General features: G+C 44.5%; 1 protein-coding gene across 1 annotated transcript in view; it reads right to left on the bottom strand.

Annotated features, from left to right (window-relative positions):
- The window catches only part of LOC126275984 (uncharacterized), a 448,194-nt gene that overhangs the window by 183,486 nt on the left and 249,121 nt on the right, over window positions 1-15,587 (bottom strand). Inside the window, exon 4 of the mRNA XM_049977243.1 lies at window positions 15,013-15,100. Coding sequence (XP_049833200.1) covers window positions 15,013-15,100 — 88 coding nt within the window. The remainder of the gene's footprint in view (window positions 1-15,012; window positions 15,101-15,587) is intronic.

Raw genomic sequence — 15,587 nt, 5'->3', positions numbered from 1 at the left:
TATCGGCAGTGTAGAAGGAAAGTTAAATTTTGGGATCTCTCTTAAGCACTGCGCCGTATCTTCCATATGTTCGTATCTGAGGCTAAACCGTACCTAATGGTGGTCATCGTTTGCACTTCTGCGCTACCAGTCGCCAGTGGTGTTCTACATAATGTCTGACCGTCCCATTATACAGTGGGTGTCCACAACCCAAGCGGCGAACGAGCGCGAGTGCTCTTGCTCGCCTAGCTGCACCCTCAACAGGCCTGCTGCAGTCTAGGACATGTGTTACTCGAAATTAGTTTTAAAATATGTTGAATGGCTGTAAAAACGGCGATCAGTGGCTTTTATATGATATTGATTTCGTCTTTACATGTTTCATGCTGGTTTGCTCATCTCCTAACGGATCGAGAGGGAATGGGTTAACTGCATGTCATTCGTCTGCGTTTCCGTCGCAAAGATTTTGTATTCGGTGTCCGCCCATACATATTTTAATTGTAATAACGTCTCAAGGCGAATGCTGTACTTGTTCCCCTGCAAAACGCTTGGCCTTTGAGATGGTCTTGTCAGTCCTCATTAGGGAATATTTTACAAATTTCAAGAGACATTTAGCCGACTTTGTGTCGTTCCCAGGGAACACCTCGAGGTGTTAGTCTCGTTTCATCACCCACTAAATTTATTTACGATAATTAGAAGATTGCCAATGATTACATCAAACTGTTTTTCAATATTTACAAATTTTTTGATGATTCTGGCGTTTCCTTCGTCACTGTAACTTCTGTGAAAAGGCAACACAAGTTAAAATCATTTCTAAGTTCCCATCAGTTTGGAGTTTCTTTAAAGCCTACGCAATCGTTTCGCCAGTCTTCACTGGTGATTTTTTTTTTCGTCTTTTCCCGTCAAAGTTAAAAATTAGTCGATCAAACTGGTGGCCGTGGTGCTCTGAATCTTTCTGAAGATTTTTCATTAATAAGTAAACATTCGGATAAACTTTTGATATTAATGTGTTTATTCTTCGGTTACGTCCTTCTGAAACGTTATTAGTGCGATGGTGCTTTCCATTGCAGTTCCACATCTCTCTTGGCATACGTTCGTTGTCAAACCACTGGTCCAAAAAATAGTCACAAAAGTCCTGAAGCTTTTGTTTTTCACGCAGTCAACCATCATCCAACATTTCCAGAGGACATTCTTATGTGACAGCGTATTTCCTCGTTTTCCTTGTAGGCGCGAACGAGGCCACACACTGAACTTGGTTCCACAAACGATAACTGCAACCAGTAATCTCCGTACCAGGAAACAAACTGCTAGCTGTCTGGACGATGGCAAGTTCTAAGTCCTTTATCAGAGATGCAATGTTCCATCAGGAACGTTAGCTTTAATTGCATTAAAAAACGTTTATCAGTTTCTCGCTTTTTTTATTTGGCAGTAAAGCATAAACAACTGGAATGATGGCTGTTCCCACCCAAGAACTATTAAGATCCAAACTGATTATTCGACACTTGAACGTTACATCCACGAAAAATGATTTGCAGTTTGATAAATATTATTTTCTCTTTTCCCTGGAAAACACCAGTATTCTGTCATTCGGTCCCCTGCTATCATCTACAAGTAAAAAACTGCTACTATCATTCATCAGTAAATCTGTAGTAGTTACCATATATTGTCACCTAATGCGACGTAACGATTTTTTTGGCACTAGTAAGTGATGGTAAGGATGTTACTAAACAGTAGTCTGGCTTGAAGAGCTGTCCTACTACTTCAACGTAATCTGACGAAACTGTAGCGTCTGTTGTTTTCCCCGCTTCTTTGCACTGACAAAATGGTTTCGCTTTTCACTTGCTGTTTCATCTGGAATAAAAAAATGGCTATCTTTCCCTAAAACTAATCTACCTTTGCATTTATTCTTTTTAAAGTTTACACAACGCCAGTAGGTCACTTTTTGTTTATTGTTTGTATAGTCCACTATATAGTGATGCTCGTTGCAAGTCAGTACAGGTTTCCCTTTGGTGGGCTCGGTGAACTCCATTACTTCAGCACTAAAACTCGGAAAACAACTTTCCATCAGATGCCAACTGCAATACTGAACTCTGTGAGAAAGCTACGCACACTACGAACTGGTGCGGGGACAAGGAACTTTGTGCAGGAAATTGGGAGTTTGGCCTTCCCCAGAACACGTTGCAGGTAGCGGCGGGCAGATCGGTGTATCCCATTTCTGGAACACCCTATCCACTACCTAGTGCACCGGGCTCCGTGCAAATGTCAACACATTCCCTCTCCGCACAAATGTCACTCCGTGTTCACATGTTGACCCAGGGATATCGTCAATTATGATTGCAGTGGGCACGAGACCATCAGGATTCGGTCGACGATCAATGGAAACGTGTCGGCTGGTGGGAGCAGTACTATGTTATCGCAGACATCCTCTCGCGCTTGCATGGCATCTGTGGTAGTAATCGAAGACACGCTGACAACTGCGAACCACTTGCATCCCTTCATGTTTGCCTTCCCCGAAGGCGATGTCATCTTTCAGCAGTATTATTGCCCGTGTCCCAGTGCCAGAACCATGCTACAGTGGTTTGAGGAGCATTATAATGAGCTCACGTGAATGTCTCGACGACCAAATTCGGCTGATGCAAATCCTATGGAACCTAAATGGACCGCTAACGGACATCATCACCGCGTATGCTAATCAGCGTCCCGTTATTAACGCGAATTACATGATCTTTGCGTAGACAACTAATGCCACATACCTCCACTAACATACCGAGATACGCAGAATCAGTGATGTATTTTGTTCCAAAGACGGACTAACAAGCTATTAACCTGGGTTTTGGCTCATCAGCGTATACATTTTAATACCTTTCAAACGCACAAAGACGGGTTATTTAATGTAATCTGCGGGCCATTAAAATTTCTTCGCCAGGGAAGATAGCAAATAAAAAAATCTTACTTATTCTGCTTATCGAGAGTAGTAGGAAGTATATATGATTAAACTGTACAGTTAGGTGTGTATGTATGTGTGTGTGTGTGTGTGTGTGTGTGTGTGTGTGTGTGTGTGTGTGTGTGTGTGTGTGCGGGAGGGGGGAGGGGGAGGGGAAGAGACAGGTTGCGAAACTTAGTACACACAGTTGCCACGACAAGTCATTGGATGCTGCTAAAAATAGAAATCCCGTTTGCTGCCTCAAGGTACGTGACGGGGCGGTGCTCAGCGCAGCGTACAATATGTCTGTCCTCTCGAGCGGCAGTCGAGTAGCGCCGTTGACATTGTGCATCACCTAGAGTGGCGTTCTCTTCAAACAATCGATTCTATATATCCTTGACAGTCGTGGCATCTCGAACAACAGTGGCAACAATATCACGAAACGATGAACCGCAATCTCTTAGGCTACAGTCCTGCCGCTGTCGAATTCCGTCACATGCTGGTAGAGATTTCTCCTTAGACAAGGCGTTTCACGACTTTCTCACTGACAACGATTCAAATGAGGAACCTGTTATGTAATGTTACCTTATCTATATAATGTGGGCTGCGTATTCCTACCTACTTCGTGCGGCTGCACTGAAATACTAATCATTTGCACATGCAAGTATGTAGTTTCACGGTAATTCGACGTTTGTTGGATGCCACCATCACGTGTTGCAGTTTTAATGACCGGCAGTGTAGTTTCGTGCCTGAATTATTCCTCTTTAAAAATTCCGTCTTGCAGTATAATTTTCATTATAACATAGCTCACTTCGAAGTCTCAAATTTAATTTCATGCTACTCGTCAGAAACGTGTGTGATGTTTACCTAAGTTGCGTTCCGCACCTGAAGCGAGCACACATTAATTACATAGCCCTCACTATCGTAAAGAAACAGCACCGCAAGTAAGTACCGCCCGACTGCAGCAGTTACGCGCCCCACGCCTCGCATTATTCTCGAAGTAAAGCCGGCGCATGCGCTGACCTCCGCCGTGCTGACCAAACTGCGGCGCGGACAGCCCGCGTCCGTGACGTATTTACGACATGCAAAACCAGTCCCCGGCGGCAGCGGCGGCATAAATAATTCATTGCGTTATTGAGACGCTATATTATAATGCAGAACCCGCCTAATTTGTAGCGCTCGTCGCGTTATTATTGCTATTAGCAGCGGCAGCGGCAGGCCGGAAGACGCGGCGCAGTGCTGACGACTTTATCGACGATCTGCGAGGGAGGAGGTGGGAGGTGGGAGTGCCCAGACAAAGCGGGCGCCTTACCGGCCTCCAAATGAAATCCACTACACGCCGACTCGTAAAACGCCGAAATGGAAAGTCCATAAGACCATCGTATTCTGGACACGTGTGGTCGCTAAACAAAGCCGAGGCGCGGTCCGCACGGTCGGGTATTGTTCAGCTCCAGCGTGCGTCGCGCACACGCATATCGTTACAGAACTGTGCAAAAGAGGAGTTTTAACATTTCCAGAAGTTATTTCTATGACGTTCTAAACTAGTATGCACGAGAAAAATGCTAAATGTTGGCCGCATCTGCCACGAACGGTTAGTTTTTACGGTTCCTTTCACTTGACACACTAAAAGAATTGTAACCAGTCACTCTTCCCCACTTCCGTGTTGGTCAACTATGGACCAGGTGGCAATTTCACTTCCTTCTGAAGTGGCTTTTCTTTTTTCTACAGTCGGATTTATTTTACCTGAAGATTAAGCGTTTCGGAGAAGTATACATCCATCAGCAGTTGGATTTATTAGGTTGGTGCAAAGGGTTTTTGTTTTGCATGCTGATATTCCGGTTGCTATGGTTTTACTAATCGATCGTCATTTTTTATTTGCAGTTCACTGTTCCTTTTAGAGTCTGCATGTTGTCACTTTATCGCCTGGCCATAGTGAGTGGAACTGTGGAGGCTAGAAAATGGAGAGCTATGTGGAGAAATCGGAACATTTCCAACATATTCTATTTGAGTTCAGTAGAGACGAGACAGCAGCGCAGGCAGCTACAAACATTTGCGCCGTGTACGGGGATAAAGTCACTGGACAGAGCTCGGCAAGAACGACCCTCTACTTTCAGGAACACCTTCGGGGTTTGGTACTCGAGAACTGGCAAATGTAATGAACTGCGACATTTGCACGCAATGAGGAAGGTTCAAAAATCGGGTGTATAGGTACCGCATGTTCTAAGCCACACTCTCAAAAATCAGCGGATGGCAATATGTGCATCTCTGCCTGCTTGCTATCAATTGGCTCGTGAACAACACCGGTCATTCCAATCTTGTATCGTTATTGGTGACGAGAAATGGTATATTTATGCTAACATAAGGAAAAGAAAGGAATGGCTGAGCCCTACCAAAGCAGCAAGTCCCAGTACAAAGACCAGCGTGCACCCACAAAAGATAATATTATGAATATGGTAGAACAGCGACAGTGTGGTGTACTACGATTTGCTTTCCCGAAGTCTAACCATCACTGCTGACAAAAAACACTATACAGGAGTTGGGTTGGGTAGTCATACCGCAGTCACCTTGTTCACCAGATCCCATGCCCTCGGATTCCACCTTTTCTTTATTCTATCGAACAACCTTCAAATCACTTCCTTTCCGGATTAAAATGCGCTCCAAACATGGCTCGACGAGTTCAAAAATGGTTCAAATGGCTCTGAGCACTATGGGACTCAACTGCTGTGGTCATCAGTCCCCTAGAACTTAGAACTACTTAAACCTAACTAACCCAAGGACATCACACACAACCATGCCCGAGGCAGGATTCGAACCTGCGACCGTAGCAGTCGCACGGTTCCGGGCTGCGCGCTTAGAACCGCGAGACCACCGCGGCCGGCTCGACGAGTTCCTTCGCCTTAAAACTATGTAATTTCTATAGTCGTGAAATCGAAAAGTTACCCCAGCATTGGTAAACTGTTGTTAATAGCGAAGGATAATATATTACTGATGACTCAAGTCTCTGTTACGTGTATATGTTGTGTTTATTAAACTCATGTAAAACCGCTACGAACTTATGAACAAACCTAATGTTGAAACTAACATAATTTAAATGGTTTGCAGGTATAATTTTCTAGATAACGTATGTTACTTTCATTCAATTGTTACAGGAAGCTTTTCCAAACCGTATTTAAAGTACAAACTTCACTGTTTATGAACTGATGTACGCAGAGACCGTGTACTGGGCCGATTCAGTACGATCATATGGTCTACGCGACGCCAATTTTAATAAATACTCTTGATGATCGAGGTGTAATCCTTCAACATATGCCGAGGACAGAAGAATAAATATAACTGCTTACAGCTGCGAGTCGTTAATAGTCGCGTTAAGGGCTACCCTAAAACGTTACCCTTCGGATATTCACTTTCTGTTTCACAAACCAATCATATGAGACAGAAATTTTAAGCCAGTATACTGATGCATATTGACAATGTTGCATGACGCCCGAGGAGTGACAATAAAGCATTCCTTCTCTTGCAGGTCTCTACCCTGTCCTTACTATCACACCATATCCATACCGACGCCTATACAAAGGCTTCCACCTTCACAGCATCTTATTCTCTCATACCATCCAACTATCTCACTCCGCCTCTTATTTCACCTTAGCCATCCCGCTCTCCCTTCTTTAGAAGTCTACACCTTCCGATTTTACTCATACACAATCTCGAGCTAAATGACAAACACCACAACGACGTAATAATGCTGTGCGTCACCGAATCTTGCCCGCCAACTCTCAGAGAAGGCCTGAGACGGGGAATGTAGTCCACATGAATATGTATGTATCGATAATACGTTTGCCATAGTAGTGTTTTTGAGGATGTTCGCGGCGTCGTTTTTCACACTTAACAGTTACCAATACAAGAAGTTTGTCTAATACGCGCTATTACGTGGCTTTGTAAACATTATCGGTATTAACTTTTTCTCATGAGCTGCAAACAATTTTGAGTCACATCTGGCTTGATTCCACGACATTACAGTACCTGATCAAAAGTATCCGGACACCTCCACATAACGTGGAATCGACCACGTACCAACAAAGGCGGATCCACCAGTGTTAAAGGAGGCGGGAATTTGTCCGTTGTCAGTAGAGAAGAAGTGACAGCAAAATGTGCCGGTCAAGAGAGCTCAGTGACTTCGAACGTCGACTAGTCACAGGATGTCACTTGAGTAAATAATTCACCAGGAACATTTCAACCTCTCTAAAGCTGCCAAGCTGCTGGTGATGCGACAGTAATAAAACACGCGAGGGAACAACCGTAGCTCAACCGAGACCAGGCAGAGGTTATGTAACGACGGAAAGGCGACGTCAAGCAATGCGGAGGGTGGTTGTAAAAAATCGGCGAAATCATCGGAAGGAGTAGGGAGTTAAAAAAGAATAGGGTGCAATGGACGTGCTGCTCCTCATCAGCCACTCATTTCTCTATCAGTGCTAAGCGACGCCACTGGATAGTGCGTGACTGGAAACAAGTGATTTGGATTGATAAATCACACTATATCCTGTGCCAATTTGATGAAAGGGTTTAGATTTGAGAAATGCGTGGAGAACGCTACCTGCCATGATGTGTAGTACCAACACTGAAGATAGGAGAAAATGGTGCTATGACATGGGCGTGAACCGCTTATTCTGCTTAACAAAACGCTAAATGTGGAAGGATATCAGCACATTTTACAGCACTGAGTACTGCATACAGCAGAGGAACTGTTCAAAGAGGTGACTGTATCAACATGAGAAAGCGTCCTCTCATAAAGCACCATCTGTGATGCAATCGTTTGTGGAAAATAACAACCATCCAATGGACTGGCCTGCTCACAGTCCCGACCCGAACCCAAAGCTGCACCTTCCGGATCAGTTAGATCGTCGGATTCGATCCTGACCTTCTCTGGGTTCAGGTCTTGAAGAAGAATGGCCTGCCATTCCTCCATAGACATCCAGACACCAGATTGGAAGTGCCCTCCGCACAGCTGAAGCCGTCATAACCGTTCAGAGCGGGCGCGCCACATATTAACGACCTGATGTTCGCTAAGAAGTGTCGGATACTTTTCATCAGATAGCACCCGCCAGGGTAGCCGAAACCGCTAATACGCTACTTCCTGAACTCGGGTAGACGCGCCGGCCCCGGATCGAATCCGCCCGGCGGATTAACGACGAGGGCCGGTATGCCGGCCAACCTGAATATGGTTTTAGGCGGTTTTCCACATCCCGTTAGGTGAATACCGGGCTGGTCTCCCCGTTCAGCCACAATTAGACGACTTCACGACTTGTAGACATTTGAAAACGTTCGCACTATTTCATGGCTTACATTAAGACGCAGACAGCTGGGGTACACTACTACTGTCTTGGAGGAGTTCGCGGTGGTGGCAGGAACGGTATCTGGTCACCCTCTGCAACTAACACTGCCAACTCCGTTGTATCACGGCCGACACCGCGTTGAAGCGCGACAAAGGCCGACAGGAAAGAAGAAGACTTCTGATCAGATACTGTATTTGCCTGACAGTTTTATGCTACTTTTTTGCAGTATTTTGTAAACGTATTTACACTCGAAATTATCTTACCATAAAAATACTCTCGACCTTCAGCTCTGTTACCACGATGTCTTTATGACGCAGACTGCTGCTGCTACGCTAGTGAACTGTGTCCGCGACGCCGCAACAGAGTGCCACGCACAGACATTTATGAAGAACTCCATGACGTCGCTCAGCAGGAACATATTCCTCTACGTACAGGCAGCAGCAGTGCAGTTTAGTGACAGTGTCGAGACCAATATCGCGCCATGCGCGAGTTTCCAAACCGTGCAGGGAGAAGGCAGTTCTTTCTTGACGGCTTTTCCAGTCAGAATTCAAACTTACGTAACATAATACAATGTCGTTAAGCTGTCAAGCGGATAATGGTGGCGAGAGTAGCTTGCCGGTGCCTTGATGGATAACCACATTAAAACAGGCTATGATTTGAGGTGTGACCTGTCAACGACTACAGCAAAATACCCCACCCAACTACCTCACTCCTGTCGGAGCCAGTAACTGGCGCGAAATTGCTGTTCAGTATAGTGACTAACGGATTTTTGGTGTGAAGTGCTATTCATTTGCCGTCTCACGTACTAAAGAAAGAAACAGGATTGTTTGATTTTATTTAGAAAGGATGAACAGTAAGTGAAAAGTACGTGCGGCAGGACTTTTTGTACTACAGATCGAGCAAGCAGTTACACGTGAACGGAACGTCATCTATCAGTTCATACAGCATTAAAATAATTATGTGGGTTTCAGGTGTTATATCGAACCGTTTGGAGACGTTAGTTTGTTCTTAAAACATTTACAAGCATCTAATTACACAGTTTCCTGTATTGGTGAGGCAATACAAAACAGTTAGACATACAGAAAACAGTAAAAGTGGTTAAGCATGTGGAGCTGTTTTACGTTACGACCCTGATGCCAGTACGCCAAATCACACGCAAACAGATCGACAGGGTCCGAAATGTTATATATTGCTGTCCAAAATTAAAGCAACAAACGGATATTTTGCAACGTTGCTTTTACTTTTCAATAAAACAGTGTAAACAGGTGATAGTAAAGTAGAAACAATGTAAAGAATACACAACGTAAACGACTGCAACGTTCATACCGGTAGACAAATATGTTCTTCGTTTTTTCAAACTTAACGGATTTGCAGACACATTCCGACAACTGGTTAACGTGCTCAGTACGAGGTGTGACCACCTCTGCCAGCAATACAGGCCTGACAACGAAGGGGCATGCTGTGAATGATGTCATCACTCTCAAGTTGAGGTAATAACGCCCATTCTTCCCGTAGAGCTGCTCGCAAGTCATGACGAGTGGTTGGTGTACTTTGACGTGATGCAATCCGTCTCCGTAGTGCATCCAGACACGTTTTATCGGATTCGAAACGGAAGAGCTAGCAGGCCACGTCATGCGTGCAATATCTTCGGTTTCCAAGAAAACATCAACCACCCTTGCTCTATGAGGTCGAGCATTATTGTCCATCAGGACAAAGTCTGGGTCCACAGCACCTCGCAAAAACCGCACATGAGATCTCAACATCTCGTCATGATACCTGGCAGCAGTTAAGCCTTGCCGATTCACCCGCACAATTTCTTGAAGAGCTGCACACACCGTTAGGGATCACCCTCCCCGATATCTGTCTCTTTTTCACAACGTTTGGGTCCCGAAACCTTGTTCCACGTTCCCTCCAGATGCGATTCGGTCGATACTCACTCTCCAAACCACTTCGCAATTCACCTGTGAAAAGAACACTAGCCCACTGTTCGACCGTCCAGGTGGCATGTTGACGACTCCACTCTAGACGTTCCCTCCTGATTAGATGCGTCAGAGGTACACATACAGCAAGTCTCCGACAATAAAGGCCATTCTGTCGCAACCTTCTGTACAACGTTTGGGCGATACGACACGTCCAGTGGATGCTGCGGGCTCATATGCCAGTTGCCGTGTAATACTAAGGCGGTACCGTCGTGCACTCTCATGCTGATGTCACACGTTGTCGGCTCTTCCCTGGTCTTTGAGATACAGTATCGGTCTCTCTGAATTGCCGCCAAATCCGAGAAAGAACAGAACGATTCACATTAAGCCATCGGTCCACAGTAGTCTGCGGCTGTCCTCCTTGCATTCTTCCTACGCCTCTCCGCTGCAAAGTCTGGTAGGTGTCTTCTATGACCCATACCGCACCGTTTGTGACTGTTTGCACAGCGATTGTGGATGTGGGACAACCCGACAAATACGACCGCGTCTGATGCGTCCCCTGATGTCATCGCTGGCGTGATTGTCCGTTGTCTAGAATGCCATCTTCCGTGCACAACACGATCGTATGGACATCTGTTAACAGTTGGTATGGTTATTTCGTGACCTAGACACACGAGAGAGAAAAGGCGGTTTGTTGCTTTAATTTGGGACACCCAGCTAGTTTGTGTCTGAAAGTGGAAGTTATATAGATAATCAGAGATATTGTGTCAATTCGATCGTCACGGATAGATTCTGACCTTTTATAAATACAAAATAATCGGCTACACACGTATTCTTTAATTACATAATTTTAAAAATAAGACAAGTGAGTGTACAACGAAAAACATAGATTGACTCAACGACGAAGGCGAGTTATGGGAGGAAACTATTACTGGTTTGTACAATCATCAACAAAATATCTGACAGTCGGAAATCGCAGCCAGAGCGCAAGTAGCTACAAACACTGACGCGAATGAAATGCAACATGTCAGTTTTCCATTTGCAATGGTAACACGTGGAAGAGAAAAATAGTAGAAAAATTACTCGAAACCGGATTAGTCAATAGTCTACCTTTATTCCAAAATAATACAAATAATTTTCTGCAAATCGAATAGGCAGTCGTTATCTATAATTATAGTGCATAGTAACTAAACAGAAAATCCCCCTCCCCAATGCCCACCAATACACCAACGAATCACATCCCTCTTTTACGACGACGTGCATAGGCGGTTAATTTCCCACAATGCTTAGTGGAGCGGGGAGGGGCACCGTTGAACCTGACATCTTGGCAGGAAGTTTTTCATCTGTGGCGACCTCACTTCCATAAATGGTCGCCTCGCGAGGTTTTTCAGAATTTTAGAATTTGGTGGCTAGGTGAGAGTCTGGTATCTCTGTACTGCGACAAGGAACACCACAGCATTTGGCGAGCGACCACGTACAGGATAGGGAGATGAGCTGCTTCCCACAGGTCGACTATAATCGTCTGCAGTTGAGTGGTGTGAATGGGTTTTTTGTGATCTTTCACTTCTTATGACGAAATAATCGTCATTCGTCTTCTTTCTCTGTAGTAGCGTACAACATTTCCAGGGCGTCCAAATTGAAACCATAATGGTGAGTTGTCCTTCGCTGTCCAATATCTGTTCTGTGGGACGTTGCACTTCGCGGAGGAGTTGGTAGTACCTGCGTTGGCCGAATGATGGGTTGTCGTAGCGTAAGTCGAGTTCGCTGAGTCCACTCTTCATGGCGAGTTCGACTGACGGCGGAGATTGGTGCTAAAGACCAATACACCTATCCTTCAACCTCCTGACGTATGGGATCGCCATTCATGGTTGCTAACTCTTGTATACTTGGTCCGACATTTCTGACTGCGTCGAACTGCTGCATCTCTTCTCTTACTACGTGGCGTATGGGAGAGATCAGTCCATGGTGGTCTACAGTTATCATAGGCACCTCACACAGGAGTCGGTAATATCTCGTTCCTCTGTTTTGTGTTGCATTTCCTCGATTCACTGGCACCACTTGACGAATTCCTCCAGAAGAGTTTGGTACACGTCTTCTGCGGCCTCTTTCATCAAGTATGAGATTTTGCCTGCTATTGTCAGCCACATATTCGCAACGTAGCATACGACCCAAATATTCATTATGCAAGACTGCGTCGCTTCTCCGAGACGTAGAGATCTGCTCTTCAATTGTTCTGCCAAGAGGACTTGTTGCTGCGCTAAATATTTTCTTCAGTTCGGACTGGAATCTGTCCCAGCTACTGATTTTCTATTCGTTGCTCTCGAACCACTGCTCCAAATGAAAATCCCCTTTTGCCAAATGCTACAAGTCATTCCATCTGTTGCATTTGGCAACTGTCGAATCTGTTGTACAACAACGTGATAGTGGCGGCAGAGAAGGCGACAGAAAATGTAAGCAAATGTTGAAAAGAAAAAGTTTCTCCTTGTGTGCCTGATGTGCAACTGATATGTTGCTATTTTGGAAGCATAGATTTCCTGAATATACAAACCTTGGGAGTGATGCACTGCTCGTTTTCCGGCTCCTTTCCGTGTAGGCGACGGCTTTTACGTTTCCTAATTGGAGCCACAATGATGTAGATTTTTTTGAATTACCCGGCGGCTCCGTGAAACAATATCACGTCTTAACCGTGATCAAGTCCTAATATAACAAAAAGATTGCTGCTATTTAGGTAGTCATCGAATATGCCAGAATATGCAAATATTACAAACATAACAAATTTCTAGAGCCTTCCAGAAAGAAAGAAAAAAAACAAAAAAAACACATATATGCTGGTGATAGGACTGGAACTGGCGACTCACAACACGGCAACCAGCGGCTCTGAGAGCTACTCCATACTGCATGAAGCATAGCTCTCGGCGGATACCAACTCTGCCTACAGCAGCGCCATTCAACCGGATTGGAAACCGACCTCTTGGGCAGGTTCCCGAAGCTGAAAAATGTGAATCGATCGGTAATAATCTGCACCGACTACCTCATCCGCAACGCTGTTAGCCAACTGCCAAAACTCTGGAAATTCATTTTAAACAACACACACAATAAAAATTTAGCGAATACCTGAAGGGAACAAGCAGCCTACTGAGCACGCCCAGCGCGTAATAACCATTTATTATGAGAAGTGCAAACCTTTCTACTAAGTCAACTAAAATATGCAGATCAGCAGTTAAGACAAACCAAGTGCTCGTCTAACAATGATGGACAACTTACAACTAGTCTCTTAAAGGATAAAAAAATCGTGCTCAGGGTGGCTGTGTTAACGCGTCACGAAAAGCAAGAATTAAGACTGAAAATCGCCTATCATTTCTGCCATACCATGATACTGAGACGCTGGTCTTTTATAAGAGAGAGACCAACTAACAAGTGTTGATTTTTCTTCATCCTAAAGGCGATTATTGCGGAAATTAGAGGAAACAGTAACTTAGAGTTCAGCTGTCGCCAACTGCATGGCCATTACACGCAGAGGTCCAGCTCCATTGGAGATGTATGTGGAAAGGAACCAGCCTCGGTACCTTTGAAGGAGTCCTCCCATTATTTACGGGAAGTGGTGTAGGGAAATATAACGAAACTAAAATGGGGACAGCAGGACAGGGATGTAGAGACCGCTCCTCCCCTTTCATACGTCGTAGCCAGTATGTCACCTCACTTGCTTTTCCGGAAATTGAAGAGTCCATCTCTGGCGACTAAAGGTGCATATATAAATATGTGTGTCTAAAGAAACTGAGTAAAAATGTTGACCTGCTGAAACAAATACTCTGAAAAAGGAACAGACATTAGACGTGTATGTTAGGTAGGAATGTAAGAGACTGAAACGAAATCAGTACACTCTCGTAAATTTCTTTTTTTTTTTTCCTCCAGACCAGTGTAGCTACCATTCTGGTCACGGAACATTAACAAACCCAAAGTTCGAAATGGCAACTTTTCTGGCAATTATTTGTTATCGAATTTCCTCCTAAAGTATAGTTATTGCTGCCACGAACAACTGTTCCCACTGGGAATATGTTTCGATACGTCCTCCAGCGGCGCAAGCTAACAAAGGGTGTCAACGCCATTAGTTAACAGTCGCAATGACGGCTGCTTTGTTTCTTTCACACGTGATGTGGCATTTTCGCTTCAGAGAACGCTAGTGGAAGAGTGTAATCTGCGAATACATTCCTAGGCCCAGAGAGATATTCTAATGCTGTCTCTGAAATCTGATTTTCGAGTCTGGAAAAAAAAAAAAAGGAACGAATCACCATGCTGTTGAGTTCCGTTTGTGGACTTCCACTACATCACGTTTTACGTCGTTAAACTCGTGAAACAACTTTATTTACTTTCTGTTGAGAAATAGAGTGGTTAAGGGGACAAGAAGCATTACAAATGAAAAGCTTTGTACTGATGTAGAAAACCTAGAAGTTACTTACAGATGTTCCACCAAAGCCTTGATCGGCCGGTAGCGCCAAGTTATGCAAATGTTTACACAGCATGAATTTAGCATATTATCCAATTTATTTATTAAAAGCTTTACTTTTCTACAAACAAAAATTATCAAAGTGATATGCAGCGAATAGTAGAACAGTCCGCTGCCAAGGATAGTACTTGTTTCATGGCAATGACTTCCCTATAAACTCTCTAAGCAAATTTCGTATCACTGCTGTCTGTTCCCTAGCAAGTAAGATCAACTGTGGTGTTCCTGTATAAAACATCAGTTAACCTTTGCGTCTGAGTAAGGTCACAATATACTTAACTAAGAGAGAGCTAGAGGAGGGAGAGGGAGCGATCGGGAGGGAGAGGGGGACAGAGAGAGAGAGAGAGAGAGTGTGTGTCTTACCTGTCTGTTGTAGTAACGTTTCGTGTTGGTGAGGTCGACAACTAACGCCAATCTTGGACAGCTTTCTCGCAGCATGGCTGGCGTGAACCTGAAGGAGATAAAAAACATCGAAAGTTTCTCAAGTAACAGTAGTGACAAGTTACTCATACTTCGCAAAAACACATTCCAGGTAAACATACGCAACAACAGAAATCTGGGTACGTACAACAGCGTCAAGGGATGAAAAGGACAAGGGAAATGGAGGGAGTAAAGGCGGCGGAGGATGAGGAAGCGCTTATATCTAAGCGAAAAGGCGAATGTGACAATCTAGCATGTAAACCAACTGTCATGAGAAAGAGTACCGTTACGCTGAACGGTTTTTGCGCAGTTCCGAAAACAAATCAAACTGCTTTTTGGCTGGTACTGTCCCAGAAAGTTAGTAGCTGATTACTCGCAGCGCGAACTCATTACCGGGTTGTCAAAATTCAATGTACCGCGCTTTGTTACCTTGCAGTACGAGCGCAGTAAATGATTGTGGAAAATACCTTTGCGGAGAACCGCGACAACTTGTCATTAACGTCACTAATTTTTCTGCG

The sequence above is a fragment of the Schistocerca gregaria genome, chromosome 1 (assembly GCF_023897955.1).
Source record: "Schistocerca gregaria isolate iqSchGreg1 chromosome 1, iqSchGreg1.2, whole genome shotgun sequence".
In the NCBI taxonomy this organism is placed as follows: domain Eukaryota; kingdom Metazoa; phylum Arthropoda; class Insecta; order Orthoptera; family Acrididae; genus Schistocerca; species Schistocerca gregaria.
This window is presented reverse-complemented; position numbering and strand designations above follow the sequence as displayed.